The 14,325-nt window shown below is 55.5% G+C and overlaps 7 protein-coding genes across 7 annotated transcripts; 3 read left to right on the forward strand and 4 right to left on the reverse strand.

Moving 5' to 3' along the window:
* Positions 1-13: 13 nt before the first annotated feature.
* Positions 14-1,246, reverse strand: PFLUO_LOCUS9255 (Dcp1p-Dcp2p decapping enzyme complex alpha subunit; the record flags this gene model as incomplete). The annotated part of the gene is made up of 1 exon (XM_073787063.1): positions 14-1,246. The coding sequence occupies one exon, from the start codon at positions 1,244-1,246 to the stop codon at positions 14-16; it is 1,233 nt and encodes a 410-aa protein (XP_073643256.1).
* A 560-nt stretch (positions 1,247-1,806) lies between these two features.
* Positions 1,807-3,452, reverse strand: PFLUO_LOCUS9256 (SAGA complex subunit Sgf73; the record flags this gene model as incomplete). Its single annotated transcript, XM_073787064.1, has 4 exons — positions 1,807-2,216; positions 2,515-3,162; positions 3,223-3,336; positions 3,425-3,452. 4 exons carry the CDS (start codon positions 3,450-3,452, stop codon positions 1,807-1,809), a joined length of 1,200 nt encoding a protein of 399 aa, XP_073643257.1.
* An 806-nt stretch (positions 3,453-4,258) lies between these two features.
* On the forward strand, positions 4,259-4,711 carry PFLUO_LOCUS9257 (uncharacterized protein; the record flags this gene model as incomplete). The annotated part of the gene is made up of 1 exon (XM_073787065.1): positions 4,259-4,711. The coding sequence occupies one exon, from the start codon at positions 4,259-4,261 to the stop codon at positions 4,709-4,711; it is 453 nt and encodes a 150-aa protein (XP_073643258.1).
* Positions 4,712-5,140: 429 nt separating this feature from the next.
* PFLUO_LOCUS9258 (ndufs4 NADH dehydrogenase Fe-S protein subunit) lies at positions 5,141-5,891 on the reverse strand (the record flags this gene model as incomplete). The annotated part of the gene is made up of 3 exons (XM_073787067.1): positions 5,141-5,450; positions 5,508-5,618; positions 5,677-5,891. The coding sequence occupies 3 exons, from the start codon at positions 5,889-5,891 to the stop codon at positions 5,141-5,143; spliced, it is 636 nt and encodes a 211-aa protein (XP_073643259.1).
* Positions 5,892-6,198: 307 nt separating this feature from the next.
* On the forward strand, positions 6,199-6,843 carry PFLUO_LOCUS9259 (mitochondrial precursor; the record flags this gene model as incomplete). The annotated part of the gene is made up of 5 exons (XM_073787068.1): positions 6,199-6,246; positions 6,322-6,336; positions 6,490-6,640; positions 6,695-6,760; positions 6,818-6,843. 5 exons carry the CDS (start codon positions 6,199-6,201, stop codon positions 6,841-6,843), a joined length of 306 nt encoding a protein of 101 aa, XP_073643260.1.
* Positions 6,844-7,563: 720 nt separating this feature from the next.
* Positions 7,564-11,702, forward strand: PFLUO_LOCUS9260 (uncharacterized protein; the record flags this gene model as incomplete). Its single annotated transcript, XM_073787069.1, has 4 exons — positions 7,564-7,824; positions 7,886-8,138; positions 8,190-8,360; positions 8,428-11,702. The coding sequence occupies 4 exons, from the start codon at positions 7,564-7,566 to the stop codon at positions 11,700-11,702; spliced, it is 3,960 nt and encodes a 1,319-aa protein (XP_073643261.1).
* Positions 11,703-12,501: 799 nt separating this feature from the next.
* PFLUO_LOCUS9261 (Histone acetyltransferase) lies at positions 12,502-14,300 on the reverse strand (the record flags this gene model as incomplete). The annotated part of the gene is made up of 5 exons (XM_073787070.1): positions 12,502-13,829; positions 13,881-13,915; positions 13,976-14,040; positions 14,104-14,131; positions 14,218-14,300. The coding sequence occupies 5 exons, from the start codon at positions 14,298-14,300 to the stop codon at positions 12,502-12,504; spliced, it is 1,539 nt and encodes a 512-aa protein (XP_073643262.1).
* Between the last annotated feature and the right edge of the window lie 25 nt (positions 14,301-14,325).

A 14,325-nucleotide genomic window follows, 5' to 3' on the forward strand; every position in this document is an offset into this window, starting at 1 on the left:
AAGAGAAAGAAGATCACTCTTCGAATTTCCGCTTGACGCCATTCCCATTCATAGTAGGTGGCGCGGGCCGGGGCGGTCTGCTCTCCGAGGTCGGGGTTGCCTGGCGTTTCTTCCAGGCCGTCTTGATGAGCGGGGCAAGGCGGATGAGATCGTCCTCGGTGACCCGGTCTTCGATACTCTCGAGTACTTTCTCGACCGTGGAGATATGGTTCGCATCCATTTTGTCGTCGCGAAGACGGTGGAAGCGCCAGCGGCCCTGTTCGTCTTTGTAACACTCTACAATGGTATCGTCGAGCGGGATGTTCATGGCTTTGAGGTCCTCCCACTCTGACGGGGTGATGTACATCTTGTCCCAATGGCGGTACTCGTTGGAGGAGAGCATGACGAATAGATGGCAGATGGGGACCGCATCGTAGTCCTGGTATGACTCTGTGATGCCGTCGGCTTCGTCTTCGGAGTCGGGTTCTAGGACGGGGAACTCCAGGCGCATGCGAAAGTCGACCGTGTTCTCGGAGGGAGGTTTCCACTTGAGGATGTGCTCGTCTGTGCCGATTCGGTAGGGCGTGCTGCGGCAGGTGAAGATGAGGCCGTCATTCCCGTGAATGCGCTTGACCTTCGGAATGATCTCGCGGAACATCATCTCAATGCCGTAGCTGAACTGCGTTAACTTGTCCTCGATGACAAACGCGCGGTGCTGTTTTTCCTCGGGAAACTTTTTGTACATGGCATTGTAAGGCTCCAGCACCTTGACTTTGAAATATGCCAGGCGCTTGTCGAGCGTGCGGTGCATCAAGCTTTGTCCGTCGAGCACCAGACAGTCAAACACCAGGTACTTGAGCTGCTGCGTCCCATCCTCGTATGAGTCGAGGACCAGCTCACCGTCCACCAGGGTATCAACGTGAAATGATCGAAAGGTCTCATCGTCTGGCATAGGAAAGTGCAAGCCGGGAACGTAGCGGTACTCGTTTTTGCGGTCAATCAGGTAATGGATCTCAGGCATTTCGGAGTCAGGATCCCCGCGAGCAAAGTACATGAGGCACCGGATGCCATCCGTCTTCTCACAGACGTAGTAGTCTTCCTGCTGCAGCTCCTCGAGATGTCGCGCCGAGAAGCTAACGGGTTGCGCGCCGGGGAAGTTGGTATTGTTGCGGCCGAGCAGATTGGCGACTTCGCGGCGAAAATTATCCGCCAGATGGTGCTCGGCTTTGATGCCTATGGCATCTAGGTCGGGAACGGAGTGGGACATGGTTTGAGAGAAGATGCGTGATGCTCGGAAGGAGGAGGGGGGAGCGAGGAGCTCGCTCAATGCGATTGATACTGGCGAAAGAGAGCTTGCCCACGCAGAGGAGACAGGCTGCGGGACAGGCGACGCAGACAACAACTGATCTTTTGCGAGTGTAAGGGTCACCCAGCGACAAAGAAGGGCAGGCCTGCGCTTCTCATTGCGATTCGGGGCTTGAAAGACCCAAGATCGGCGGACCGAGTTGAAATGGTGAATGGCCCGATGCCTCAGGCACACATCACGTAATCGACAACTACAGAGTTGGGATTTACAGGAAGAAGAGATTATTGACGAGGAAATAAGTCCATTCCGATCTACTTTCCATCGATCAAAATGTATCACGCCAGCAGCCCGAGGGGTATCATGTCACGGTGCAAAATCAAACAGAACCAGCCTGTTCCCACACCTGGAGAGAAGAAAAAAAAAAAAGGGTAATATAAGTTGCGTTGCGCCTTCAAACGCCATTGCCAAAAAGACAGGGGAAAAAAAGAAGAAAAGGTCGTGAATCATCACCTGCTGGGGGATCATGATACTGCCGCTATCGGAGTCTTGCGAGCAGCTTGGACGGGGCCCTTCTTGTTCATGTCACCAGCAGTCGCAGGAAGAGCGCCGGGTTCGTCACTGGTGGGCATCATCGGCGACGAGGATGTCATGCTGGCATCGACAGGTTGAAAGATATTCCCACCCAGCAGGGGTTGGCTGTCGTCTGTTGAAAATAGGCCGCCGCCACGGCCGCCCATGGCGTGCAGCATCTGCTCTTTGACTCGTACATACTTGTACTTTTTCTTCGTGGTGATCAGGTGGTGGGTGACCAAGGGTTGAGGTGCTGAACGAGTAATCGCGGCCATGACCGAATCTCTCTCTTCGTCCGAGTCGACCGGGCCGTTGGTCTCGAGATCTTCTTGGAGCGGAGCATTGGCATCGATGGCAGCCTCTGTAGTAACACAAATCAAATATGTCAGCTCCGGGGTTTTGCGTTTTTGGATGATGGATGAGACGATCTCCAGAGGACTTCCTCCGGAATAATAGGTTTGGCACGGGGAGAACAGGCAAAACGAGAAAAGTAAGGAGGGCCTTGGGGGTAAGGTTGAAAGCAGGTTTTAAACGAGATGTGCGGGCCACAAGAGAGGATACTCGGAGGGCTTCCTCGGGGTCCAGATATGGGGCGAGAATGTCCTCGGAAATGGGACATGAATGGGTTAAACGTGTAGAACGAAATAAAGGGGACATACTCTGCTGTCGGGCCTGGTTCTTCTTCTGATACTGCTGAAGCAGCATATCATACGGCAGCGATCTTCCGGGGACCGCACGCTTGGCGCCCATCGAATGGCTCTTGCAAGTAAGAGAGCGAGCGCACTGCGCTCCGTTGGGGAGGGTAACACCGCACTGTTTCTCGACATCAACAGGGCCTTTGGGTTTAGCAGCCTTGGCCTTGGGCTCATCCTTCTTCTTCTTTTTCTTGGGTTCCTTGCTGTCCTTGTCGTCGTCGGCATCGGCCTTGCGCTTCTTGCCTTTCTTCGTGCCGTCCTCGGTCGTACCCTTGACGGCGCTCTTCTTCGCGCTCTTCTGGCCTTTCATGGCGTCATCGGCTGCGTCGGCTTTGTCGTCCTCCCCATCCTTGCCAACGGCCTTCTCGCGGTCGCGTGCCTCGCGGGCTTCTTTCTTCTTCCGCGCTTTCTCTTGTTTCGCTTTCAAACAGTCGCGCAGGTGCGCGGGGGCAACTTGTTTCAGGATGGGTCGCTTGCAGTGCTTGCAGATCACTGTCTCTAGAAGGTCCTCCTCGCGCGGCTTGCCGGTAGGGAACGAAGCTAACAACTTCTCATCCAGCGTGGGGAGAGGCGAGTCTGTCGGGGAGTTGTCGATGGGACCATCTTTCGCATCTGGAGTGTCGTTCGGAGATTATTAGTTTGGCCCCGAATTCTATTTCGTCAAGTTCGTACCGTCTGCTTTCTTCTTGGCCGAGGCCTTGGATGTCTTCTTCACCTTGATCTTGCCGGGCTTGGTATCTTTCTCAGAGAACTTGTACCCCGACGCATCGACCAAGCTTCCTGAGCCTGTTCCCCAATAGAAGTCAGCGATGATCCCGATCGATAAGCGATTGATCTACGGTATTGTTTGAGGGCGGATGTCGATGGCGCTCACCTCGGCCTGCATCGCCGTTCGTAGCCATGGCGAGCACGAAGGGAGGGATGTGGTGGATTCAAGTGAGGGATCTCTGGCGCTCTCTCTCAGTAGGGGATAGTCAGTTCCTGAGGGAAAGCGACTCATGTGAGTTGTGATGAAGGAAGTCGGGCTGGGGCTCCGCATTGGGTGCCGGCTCACCAGACCGGGTTCCGCTGGTCGAGGATCTCGCTTAGTCATATCACGTGTAGTTAGGTCACGTGCCTCTATACATCAAGGAGAACATCAATAAGGGGAATAAAGGATGTTAATTGATTGAGGTCATTGATGATGCGCAGAGAGTCTCACGGGGGGTGGTTATTCACAATTTGACCTTCCCCGGGTAAAAGTACTGATCGGTGGCTTGCAGGTGCCTTCCGCTCTACTGGCACGCGTAGACCAGGGTTATAGTATTATTGCCCATTGAAGATAGATCTCCGGTCATGTCAAATGTGCTGCCTAGGAAGCATCGGCTAAAATTGCCAGCCATTTTTTCAGGGTCCAGGGTCCAGGGTCCAGGGTCCAGGGTCCAGGGTCCAGTCTGCATCTGTACAATATCCAACAAGGCCCGTGCGAATACGAGGAAGGATACATGTAGCTGAACTGTAGCAGCCATTTAGAGCCTGAACTTTGCCGCTTAGCGAGAATTTGCGCAAGGCATAGAAACTGTATATAAAGTAAGAGGGTATATTTGAGTTCTCGGGATGCCCCTTTACTAGATTTCCACTCATCAGTCTTCCTGTCTTTTGTGCAGGTCACCTTGCAAGCCAGATATATACTATCAATCCTTCTATACATTCTTCAACCCCACACAAGATGCGTGCTACTACCTTCCTCCTCGGCGCGGCCACCTTCCTGGCCGTGACCCCATCGGCCTGGGCCGCAAACAGCCAATGCGTGACGGCCTGCGAGACCGACCACCCAGTTATCTCGATGTGCAATGGCAACGAGACAGGCAAAGCGCTTGCCGAATGCACTTGTGCAAGTTTTACAGACACAAGCCCCATGATCAAGTGCATCAAGAAGTGCCCTACGGCCGACCAGTCACAGTATGCTGCTGGCTTGCCTTCTCTGTGCCGCGGAGAGCTCTTCCCTGGGGTCCAAGTCTCGAGCACGACGGCAACGAGTGCATCGGGTGGAGCCACTTCCGCTGGTGCGTCGCCGTCGCAGTCCACTGCGGCGAGCCCGACTACTACCAATGGCGCTGCCATAAATGCGCCGACCCAGATCGCTATGATGGGTGCTGTGTTGGCTGGATTGTTGGTGTAGAGTATGGCGTGGTGGGACCTGAATTGGAGGATCACCATCCGGGAAGATGGGTTTCTGTCAATGAGAATAGGATCAGTGTGGCGGCAAGGTAGTTGATTGTCAGTCCTTATATATTTGAATTGCTATATAAAACCCAATCACGGTGTTGGCTGAAGTATGCATCTATATCGGAATGGTTATCGCTAGGCAAGGGCCATTGTCACACTTAAGTTCGTCCCATTCGGGAGGTGAACTGAGCCATGTCCATCTCTCTCTCTAGCCGCCTTGCTCTAAAAGATCAAGGGCCATATACACCGCTGGATGTGAACAAACCGTCGTTTACGGAGAACCATCTACTCGGCTACCCAAGACGATGAGTGACTTCAGAAAAAAGAAATTCGAATGGCAAAGCTCGCCAGTCAGTTATATACATAATACACTCAGACCCAATCATTTCGTCTTGATATGCTTGAGCTTCCTCGATTCGAACAGGAAGTTGTTCGCATACGCCTTGGGCACGAAGCGGCGCTCGTTCGGCTCCTGAACAAAGTACTCGTAGCCCTGCTTCTGCGCAAACAGAATCGCATCCTCCTTGGACTTGAAGGTCAGGTTGGTTCCCTGCATCCCATCGGCAGACGACTGCCAGCCCATCAGCGGGTTCTCCCATCGGTGTCCCTTTTGCAAAATATCCCAGTCCATCCGCCAGTGGTGCGCATGCCAATTTCCGGACTGAGTCGCGGGCTTCGTGGGGCGGTAGATTCTGCGAGACGGGTTATTTCACCATTGCGAGGTTGGACTGGCATTCCTCGAGGCTTACCTGACAGTACGAGCCTGCAAATCGGTCGGAGCGCCGGAGAGAACAGCAGCGGGGACGGTCTCGCCGGGTTCGCTGCCGTCCATCACCCGCTTGGGGACTGGAGAGAATTGTCTTGATAAAACGAGTTAGTGAAAGGGCTCGGACATGAAGCTCGATTGAGGGACCATACGAGGTGCCGTGATCAATGGTGGCATCATAATCCGGCTGATGACGGGACATGGCCTCCGAAGGGGTCTCCTTGTTGATCAGCTCGCTCTCCTTCCGAGGCGTGCTCGGAGGGTCGGCCGGGGTGGTCTTGACATTGGAGACGAAGCGGGCATTGACGGGAGCAGCCAATCGGCTCACCCGAAGGCAGGCAGTGCCCCCAACTCTGAAGAGCGACATTGGTGGAAGGGGGGGATGTGGTGGTGGTGGGATGGACCAGGAAGAAGAATCATTAATGGTGGTTGGTGAAGCCAGACCGAGTGACTTTGGTGTTGAGTCGTCACGGGCGCAACCGAAAGGGGTTTAGCGCGGTCACGGGAACCCGACCTCCCGCTGGCTTTGCGTTCCTTCCTCAACCTCCCCATCATCTCCGCAGTCAAGTGTTTTTCCAGCGCGAATTACTGTGAGTGTCGCTCCTCAATCTGGTCAATGAGCCTGTATCTGTCCCGGACAACCATTTGCTGATGCCATTTCCCCTCCAGACAAGATGAGCTACGTCGTTCGCCGAGGTCTCTCGACCTTGATCCCCCCCAAGGTAAGACCGGACCCCTGCTCGCTCATGTCCCCCACCACTCTAAATCGTTCCCAATGATGCTAATTCACTCTCTAGATCGCTTCCCCCAATGTAAGTCGCCATTTATGCGCTCCCCGGTCATCTCTTCGCACCCCCAGGCCTCGCCCGCCCCATCCCGAGTTCTTTTCGTGCGACCGTTGCGACCGCATCTGATGCCATATGCTGCGCTCTGGGACCATATAACTGATTTGTGTGTTTTTCAAGGCCATCGGCGCCGCTCAGGATGCCGCTCGCATGCAGCGTGTTGTGAACTTCTACGCCGGCCTCCCCCGTGGCCCTGCTCCTGAGGTCAAGGCCACCGGTCTGATCGGCCGCTACCAGGCCCGCTACTTTGGCAAGAACCCGTCTGGCGTTCGTAAGTGATTCCCGATGATGGTGTGGACCTGGACATCTTACTGATCTGGAACAGCCATCGTGCACGCCATCGGTGCGATCTTGATCCTGGGCTACAGCATGGAGTACTACTTCCACCTGCGTAAGTGGACGGCATTTATCGTAATGCTTCGAAGGGTCACTAATCACGTTTGCACAGGCCACCACAAGAACCACCCTCACTAAACTTTTCTTTTGTCAGCCCGTGGGCGGAGGATGGATGTATATACCGTGTCCTCTGTCCTAGACGCAGTCCGCGATGGAGGATTAGAGAGGATGCGCACAATCTAGTGTTTTCTTATGTCAAGTGTCGGGTAATCGTAGTTCATCATTGCCTTTCCGTAGTGTGGCTAGGGATGTAGACATAGTTCCCTCTGTGAGACACTGTGTGGTGCCTTAGGCTACCATGACTAACCGAAAGCAGCCACGCTCAGCTTCAACCCCGTCGACCGACTCAACTCGGCTCGGAAGGCCATCTCCTCTCTATCATCGACCCCCCCCGACTCTCCCATCCTCCCTCTCACCTCATCCTCCCTCGCTGGGATTTCTTGGGCTGCGCTACTGCTCCGCGCCTCTCGAGCCTCCCACCCAGCCTACTCTTCCTCTCCCCTCAAGATCAGCCTTTTCCCCCATCAGCTTCGGAAGTTGGTCGGCCAACTTCTTCTACGGGTTTTCTGGTTGTTGGATCCCGATCTCCAGGGTGCAACCAGTCGAACGAGCAGTTCAACCGTGGCGACTCTTGATCCTTGACACTAGGTATGCTTTCTCCTGCCGCTCTTTGTGCTGCACGTCATCTTGAGTCCGCAGTTCCTTGCCGCGTCCTCCGTTTTGACCTTCTCATCACTTTTGCAAGCCCCTCTCTAACTGACAGCGCTGCTGGCCAACCTCGCAGATTCGTGTATTGTTATGGCAGAGCAGAGCAGCCGCGATGTGGTAGATCAGACCCTGTCGGGCGGCGAGCCTTCGCCTTCCGACGTTCCTGCGAGCACCAACGACAATCAAACTGCTGGAGGGGATCTGGGGGTGACCAAACATATCGCAACAACAACAGTCACGCCAACCAACCTACAAACGAGTGATCTAGCGCGCGCCGACGAGACGACGAATTCGGGTGCTTCGCCGGTGGAAGGGACTGGAGATGATAAGAATGCCGGGACGCCTGCGATGGTGAGTCTGCGCGGCTGGGGAACATGAGTCCGTGCTGTGTGGTAGCTAAACAGTGGCGCAGGATTCTCCAAAGAGCGGTACTGGGCTGGTCGCGACTCGCGCCCTTGAACTGAACGGACTGGCGTCAGGGTCCGACGCCGGGGACGATACAGCATCACAGGGTGGTTCGGAATCGGATGCGAGCCGAACGGATGGCCTACATGCGCGCAGCGGCTCCGCGAAGCGACCAGCGACATTCAAGCCGGTGTCGTTTGCCAAATTCTCAGTGCCGAAAGCGCCAGGGGCATCCGCACCGCCAAAGGCACCCGAGAAAAGTACTTTTGCTCCCTCATAAGAACGTGCAACTAGCAGACTAACGGATTCAGCGTCTTCATCAGCTTCCACTACACCCCTCGGTACGTCGCAGTCAAGCTTGCGGCCGCGTTTGGTTGCAAAGACTACGGCGGGAATGCGCGATGCGTTTTCAAAAACCAGCACAGGAGCAGCTAAGCCTGGTGGACCCGGTGATACTAATCAGGTTTGGAACAAGAATCGACGTATGCCTCTCGCGCTCTCTCTACTCTAATTATCGAACCCTTGAAGCTAATATGCTCTTGTTCACAGCTGTCCAAACAGCACCGTCGAAGCATTTGACCGATGAAGAGTTGAAACAGCAATACGGAATCCACATGACTTCTCGGATCCAGGAAGACGGTGGAGGTGGTGGCGGGTCCGAGGCCAAATGGGCAGACATTGACGATGATGAAGATGACTGGGCCCCGGAGACCATTGAATGGACCGATGGAACGAAGGTCACACTCACCCACACCGACCATTTACCTCCATCCGGTCACGATGACTACGCGAGTCATGAGTTACAGCAGCAGCCGCCTCCTCCAGAGCCTATTCCAGTCAGAGAGCCTCTCAGGGCTCCGAAGCCAACTACATCCATGGGACCGAATCCCACCGTGCTCAGACTTGGGGCCAACGCCGAACGGCAAGCAAAGATTGCAGGTGCATCCAAGGGAGCGGGTGACAGAGATCTGTCCGGGTCTACGAGTCCTGCTCCGCCAACGAAGTCCCCGTGGGCGCCCTTGCCTCGAGTGGAAAGAGCCTCTCCAGTTATGCAATCGGCTCAGATGGCCCATCACCCACGTGTTCCTGTTAACCAGATGCAGAGAGATGAAGGCTACCAAGCTCTGCCACCTCAAGAAATTGCTGCTGATGACTTCACTCGGACGTGGAGAGAGACCCAGCCGGGTGCGCCGCGTGAGCTGTACAACTCCCGTTCGGGTCGCTACGAGCCTGTCTCTGACACGCGACGAGGCTCTTACCGTCACGATCAACACCCGCGTGCGCCGGCTGTCTTGCAACGGCCAGCCCATGCCGAGGGTGGGCCAGCAGAGCCGTCTGCAGCTTTCCAGACTCATAGATCAAGCAATCAAGATGGTATGGGCTGGAGCCGACGCCGGGCATCTTCAGATGTGAGCGGAGGAAGTGGCAGTTTTGGTCGCCGAATGTCGATTGGCCGGCCTGATGCTGCTGCTCCAAGATACACCGAAAACCGGAGAGGGTCCCAGGTGAATGGCATGGTCGATCCAGCTCTCATGGGTCGTGAGCCGCCCCACGTCAAAGAAGGTCCCTTCCGTGACATGTCCCCATCTCGACAGCAGGCCCGGCCACCCGCGCCTGATGCAGCACCTACTGAGACACAACCGCCGGCAGCCCCTGAAGCACCTCAAGAGGACCCTGTCGCTGTGCAGGAGCGCATAATGAAAGAAAAGCGCATGGAGGCCCGGCAACGCAGAATTGAACAGGAGCAGAAAGAAGAGGCTGCTAAGCAGGAACGGATTCGGCAGAGGCTTGCAGCCCTTGGCCCAGCGCCAGAGAAAGCGAAGCGCAAAGAGTCCTCGGAAGGGCGCAAGCCCGAAGCCCAGCCAATTGCACCATCCGCAACCATCGTCAATTCTCCTCCCAAACCTCCTGTACCGGAACCGACTGGCGAGCCCAAGCAGTATGGGATGATGAAGGTCCACCATCCGGACACCGTGAAGAAGCTTGTTGCTGCAAATGAGAGAGACAGGGCTACTGAGAAAGCCACCGTGCCTGCCTCGCGACGTATCTCGTCTCCTCATCAACACAAGCGTGAACTTGCCGCAGCAGCGAATGGACCCAAGCAGCAGCAGGCTGAACCTCAATCGCAAGTCCAAGGCAGGCCGGATGACGCACAAGTTGATGAGCATGGAGCTCAGTGGCGTGATAACATGAACGTCACCAGTCCTTACGCTCCCTGGACGACCAACCCTAACCTTGCCACGACATCACCGTCTGTCAAGAATCCGTGGAAGCCGCTGAGCAGCGACAAGACCCTGGGTAACGGCATCTTTGAACAGGGCCTTGGCGGGTTCCCCTCGCGAGATATGCCCCTCCGAAGCCAGCTTGGTTTGGATCAATCGGCTATGAGTGCGCCCCCACAGGTCGCCTTTCCGGGTTCTGCCAGGTCTCCGCAAGAGCCATCAGCAATATCACCTCTGCCCTCTCCAGAAGTCAGACATGCATCGTATGATCCTTTAAGCCCCATTGGTCGCCCTGGCCCCATTGGACCGCCGAGCTCGCAGGCACCTCAATGGCAACAACAGCAACCTCAGGGTGGGCTAACCTCGTGGAACAATTTCCATACCGTCGCGGCTCAGCGTGAAGCAGAGCAATCCGAAAAGTTCCGGCAAGAGTTTATTACGAGCCGCGATCGATCGCTCCCTGCCGTGACTTTCAAGGAAACTTGGAAACAGATTCGGCCCGGCGAAGAAGCTGGCGGAAGGCGTATTGTCAACGTTTCTCGGAATGTCGTGGCCGGTAACAACTCGCCCTCGAATCCGTTGACTGGCCTCGATGCTCCTGCAGCGGATGGTCTCCCATTCTCGGATAGCCATGCCCGCCCTCTAGCCAATGTCCCAGCACGCAGCTCACGCTTCTTCCCTAATGCTACCGAGCAGCCGAAGAGACCGGCAATGGAGAAGACAGATCACCAGCGGAGCCCTTCGCCGCCACCACCGGAAGAATTGTCAAGCCACCCGGTGTACTTTGGCGATCCGGGCCGACCTCTGGTCCACCTTCCCACACCCAAGGCTGTTGTCAAACTACCACCGAAAGGTTTGGCTGGACCGGCCCCTCCCCCCTCGTTTGCGTCTATGGCTGCAGCGGCTCCTCGGGCCCAGCCTTCGGCGATGTCTTGGCAGGAGAAGATCAACGGGCTGTTCGCCAAGAAGACACCGCCTGAGAAGAAAGGCGTGTTGGCTATAAGCTCTGCATCAAAGGAGCCTCTAGATGTCCAGCTCCCCGTCGCTGCGGTTTCTGTCTCCCTTCCCCACATTGCCGAGCATGGCGCACCGATTGGGGATGGTGATATTGCCGTCACGCAGATGGAGGAGCAAGACGAGATCTTTGAGGATCGTGAACCGGGCTCTCTGCCTGCAGTTCGCGTGCCCAATATGGCTCCTCCAGCTGCCTGGATCGCTGCCCCGTCGCCGTCGGTTTCTCGATTGCGTGCGAAGAATCTGAAGCCTATGCAGGTGCATAGCATTGAGCCGTTCCTGGTAGGATTGCATGACAAAGACCAGTCAGGCAATCCGTGCGTCTCGATCCGTTTCCCAGGGGCCATTGCCGCAAAGACCTTTGCTCTTCCTAAGAAAGGTGGCAGCCATCAGGGTTCACGGCACCGCAGCTCGACGAACTTCAAGACTCGCAAGACTACTAAGCCCCGTGACGGTGCGTCTGGAAGCAATGGGGGCACTAGGAAACCCTCTTCTTCCCAGCAGAGCAGTACCGCACCCTCTTCTTCGCCGCGGCATCAGTCCCGCAATGCGTCGTGGGGTCCTCGCACGGTCAGTAGTTCTCGTTAGAGCGGGTTGACTGGAATGTGATTTCGGTTCTCCAAGTCTTGCAACGCTGAGCAGCTTCCTTTGCTCTCTCCCCTCGGTATCTTCTGTCTTCCGCCCTCGACCCTGATCTCTCCGTCTATCGAGTCCATCCTCTTTCCTCCCTCACCATTTTTCCTCTGTGCAGCACCATGCTCATCTTCTTCATGTTTGTACTCTTTTGAATTTCACTTCTTTTCTTCCTTGTTTTTTACTCCCTCCATCCTATCCCTCCTCCTCTCCCCAACCCTCTTGTCATCAATAACGCGCGGGTCTTCGGGGCATGCTTTCACTGTCGGCATGCATGCATATATGTATGCATAGATGGCTGCTGCCGCTCCGCTGGCTCTGCCTCGATCTTCCAATATCATGTAGTACTCTTGTGCCTGTCTGTACCGAGGCGCCTGGTCCATTCCAGCGCTGGTAAAATAATTTTTACTCTCTGGGTCTTTGTACATTTGTAGGCTGAGCCTTACGTTGCCAGCGTGGGAAGCTTGATTCCATGGCCAAGATACGAGCCTCAAGGAGCACATCGAGCAAGTCCGAAGGGGTGAAAGTGGCAGGTAGTGCGATAGATGAGTGGATATACAGTGTAGAAGTAGGTATCAGAAACAAAACAGCAGAGGGAAAAAAAGAGGCATCCCATCCCAGCCCAGCCCAGCCAAGCCCATATCCGTATCCATATCCATATATTTTCCCTCCCCAAACACCGCTGTACCCAAAATGCAAAGGCCCAGATAAACGCCATACGATAGAAGCAAGAAAAAAAAACCCCCCCCATCTCTCACCAGTTCCAGGTTCGGCTGGAAGCCGTAAAAACAGGCGGCTTCCACTGCAACCTGGCAGGATCGATCTTGCGCGCGCCCTTGACCTTCTCCTTCTCAAGACGCTTCTTATGTTCCTCGACGACATAGTCCGTGAGAACAATGACCCAGTTTCCCTTGTGATAGCGAAGCATGCTACAGACCACCAGCGTCTCGTGCACATCCTTCTCAGTCATGGAGGTCAAAACAGCCAGCTCGTTCTCGCTCATTGCTTCCCTTCCCGGCTCGCTAAGCAGCTCGACGAGGGTCTCACGCCAGTACTGTCGATACCCCAATAGACCCAGATCACTGAGCGGTTTCTCGGGGGAGCCGAGCTTGCCTTCTCGCTTGCTGAGCTCGTAGCTGAAGGAGATGAGAAGACGGCCGAAGCCGCGGCGTTGATATTGCGGGAGAGTCATGATACAGGCGAGATTGTAGCCCTCGGCGGAGTCTTTTTCTTTGGAGAAATACCCGACGAGATGGCAGCCTGTTTCGTCGCGGGTACACATGCAGTAGAACAGGAAGGGGTCGACGTCGTAGTACAGCGTCTTGTGGTCCAGGAACAGCTTGCTGAGAAGACAGAGGTTGCGGCACCAGGTGCGCTGACGGCGGCCGTCGACTTCGAAGAAGGAGACGTAGTCGTCGCGGTAGATCTCGTTGCCGGGCGGATGGACCAGCGTGCACTTTGCGCGGTGTCGTTCGAACGCACGCTGGTTATCGAAGTAACTCAAACAGAACTCGTCGATGTACACCAGATCCACCTCCGAGAAGGAATCCGGGTACGGTGAGAAATACCACGGCTCGACATCATACTTCCCCATCTGGAGCCTGGTCAGATTGCGGACGCGGTGAATCTCCGTCGGGTTCTGGGTCATGCTGCCGCCTGTACGCAGGCGCTCAATTTCTTCTTCGCGCGTGATCAGCTCCCCCCCAGGGGTGGGGACATCTTCCTCCTTCCCGTCTACATCTGGCATGTCTACATCTTCAGATTCAGCAGCTTTGGGTGTCCCGACGGCGGAGACACGCTCGGAGCCAAAGAGAGATGTATCGCCGCCAGGCGTCTCGGCACCGCGATTCTCTTTACCTCCGGCTTTGGAGGGTCGTGGCGCTTTACCGACGTTCAGGTTCTTGCCACCCAGTGCATCGGGTGTTCCCGATACATCGCGGCTGTCTGCGCGGGCGCGCTGGTTTTTGATGTTCTTGCTGGGCGCGGCCTTGTTGGCAGCGGCGGCTTTCTTCTTCTCTGCCTTTTCAGGCTGAGGCCATTCGACCTCTTGGGAGAGGTCGATCCGCGCAGAGCTGACCCATTCTATGCATAGATATTAGCATTAATGTTGATATTATGTGTATATCAACGTACCATCAAGACGCTTGTTAAAGTCGACATAGTGCACGCTGTGGAATCTAGGTCAGCCTCAAAGTACAAGCACACCCATTCAGAGTAGAAACACATACTAAAACGACGGCCCGTCTTTCCGCTGCCGAATTGACAAAATCTCGGCCTTCCGTATCTCTCCGTCCTAATTTCGGGGTCAGTTACGAGGTTCCATTGGGTCACGTGACGCGGCATCAGAATCTGCTACCTTTTGCACCATGGCCTTCACGCCGATCCTATCGAGGTGGTCAGTACATGCGACCGATGAAAGTCGGGATCAAAGTCCCAAAAGAATATTTCTTTTGCGCTGGCTGCGACTCACCGGATGGTGTTGAGGGTGGCGAACCCTCTCTCGACGGGATCGGGCGTCCCCGTCGCCGCCTCGCCAGAATCGCGGACGCCCATCGTGCGCGGCTGGCGATTCTCGAGC

The sequence above is a fragment of the Penicillium psychrofluorescens genome, assembly GCF_964197705.1.
Source record: "Penicillium psychrofluorescens genome assembly, chromosome: 6".
NCBI classification, from domain to species: Eukaryota; Fungi; Ascomycota; class Eurotiomycetes; order Eurotiales; family Aspergillaceae; genus Penicillium; species Penicillium psychrofluorescens.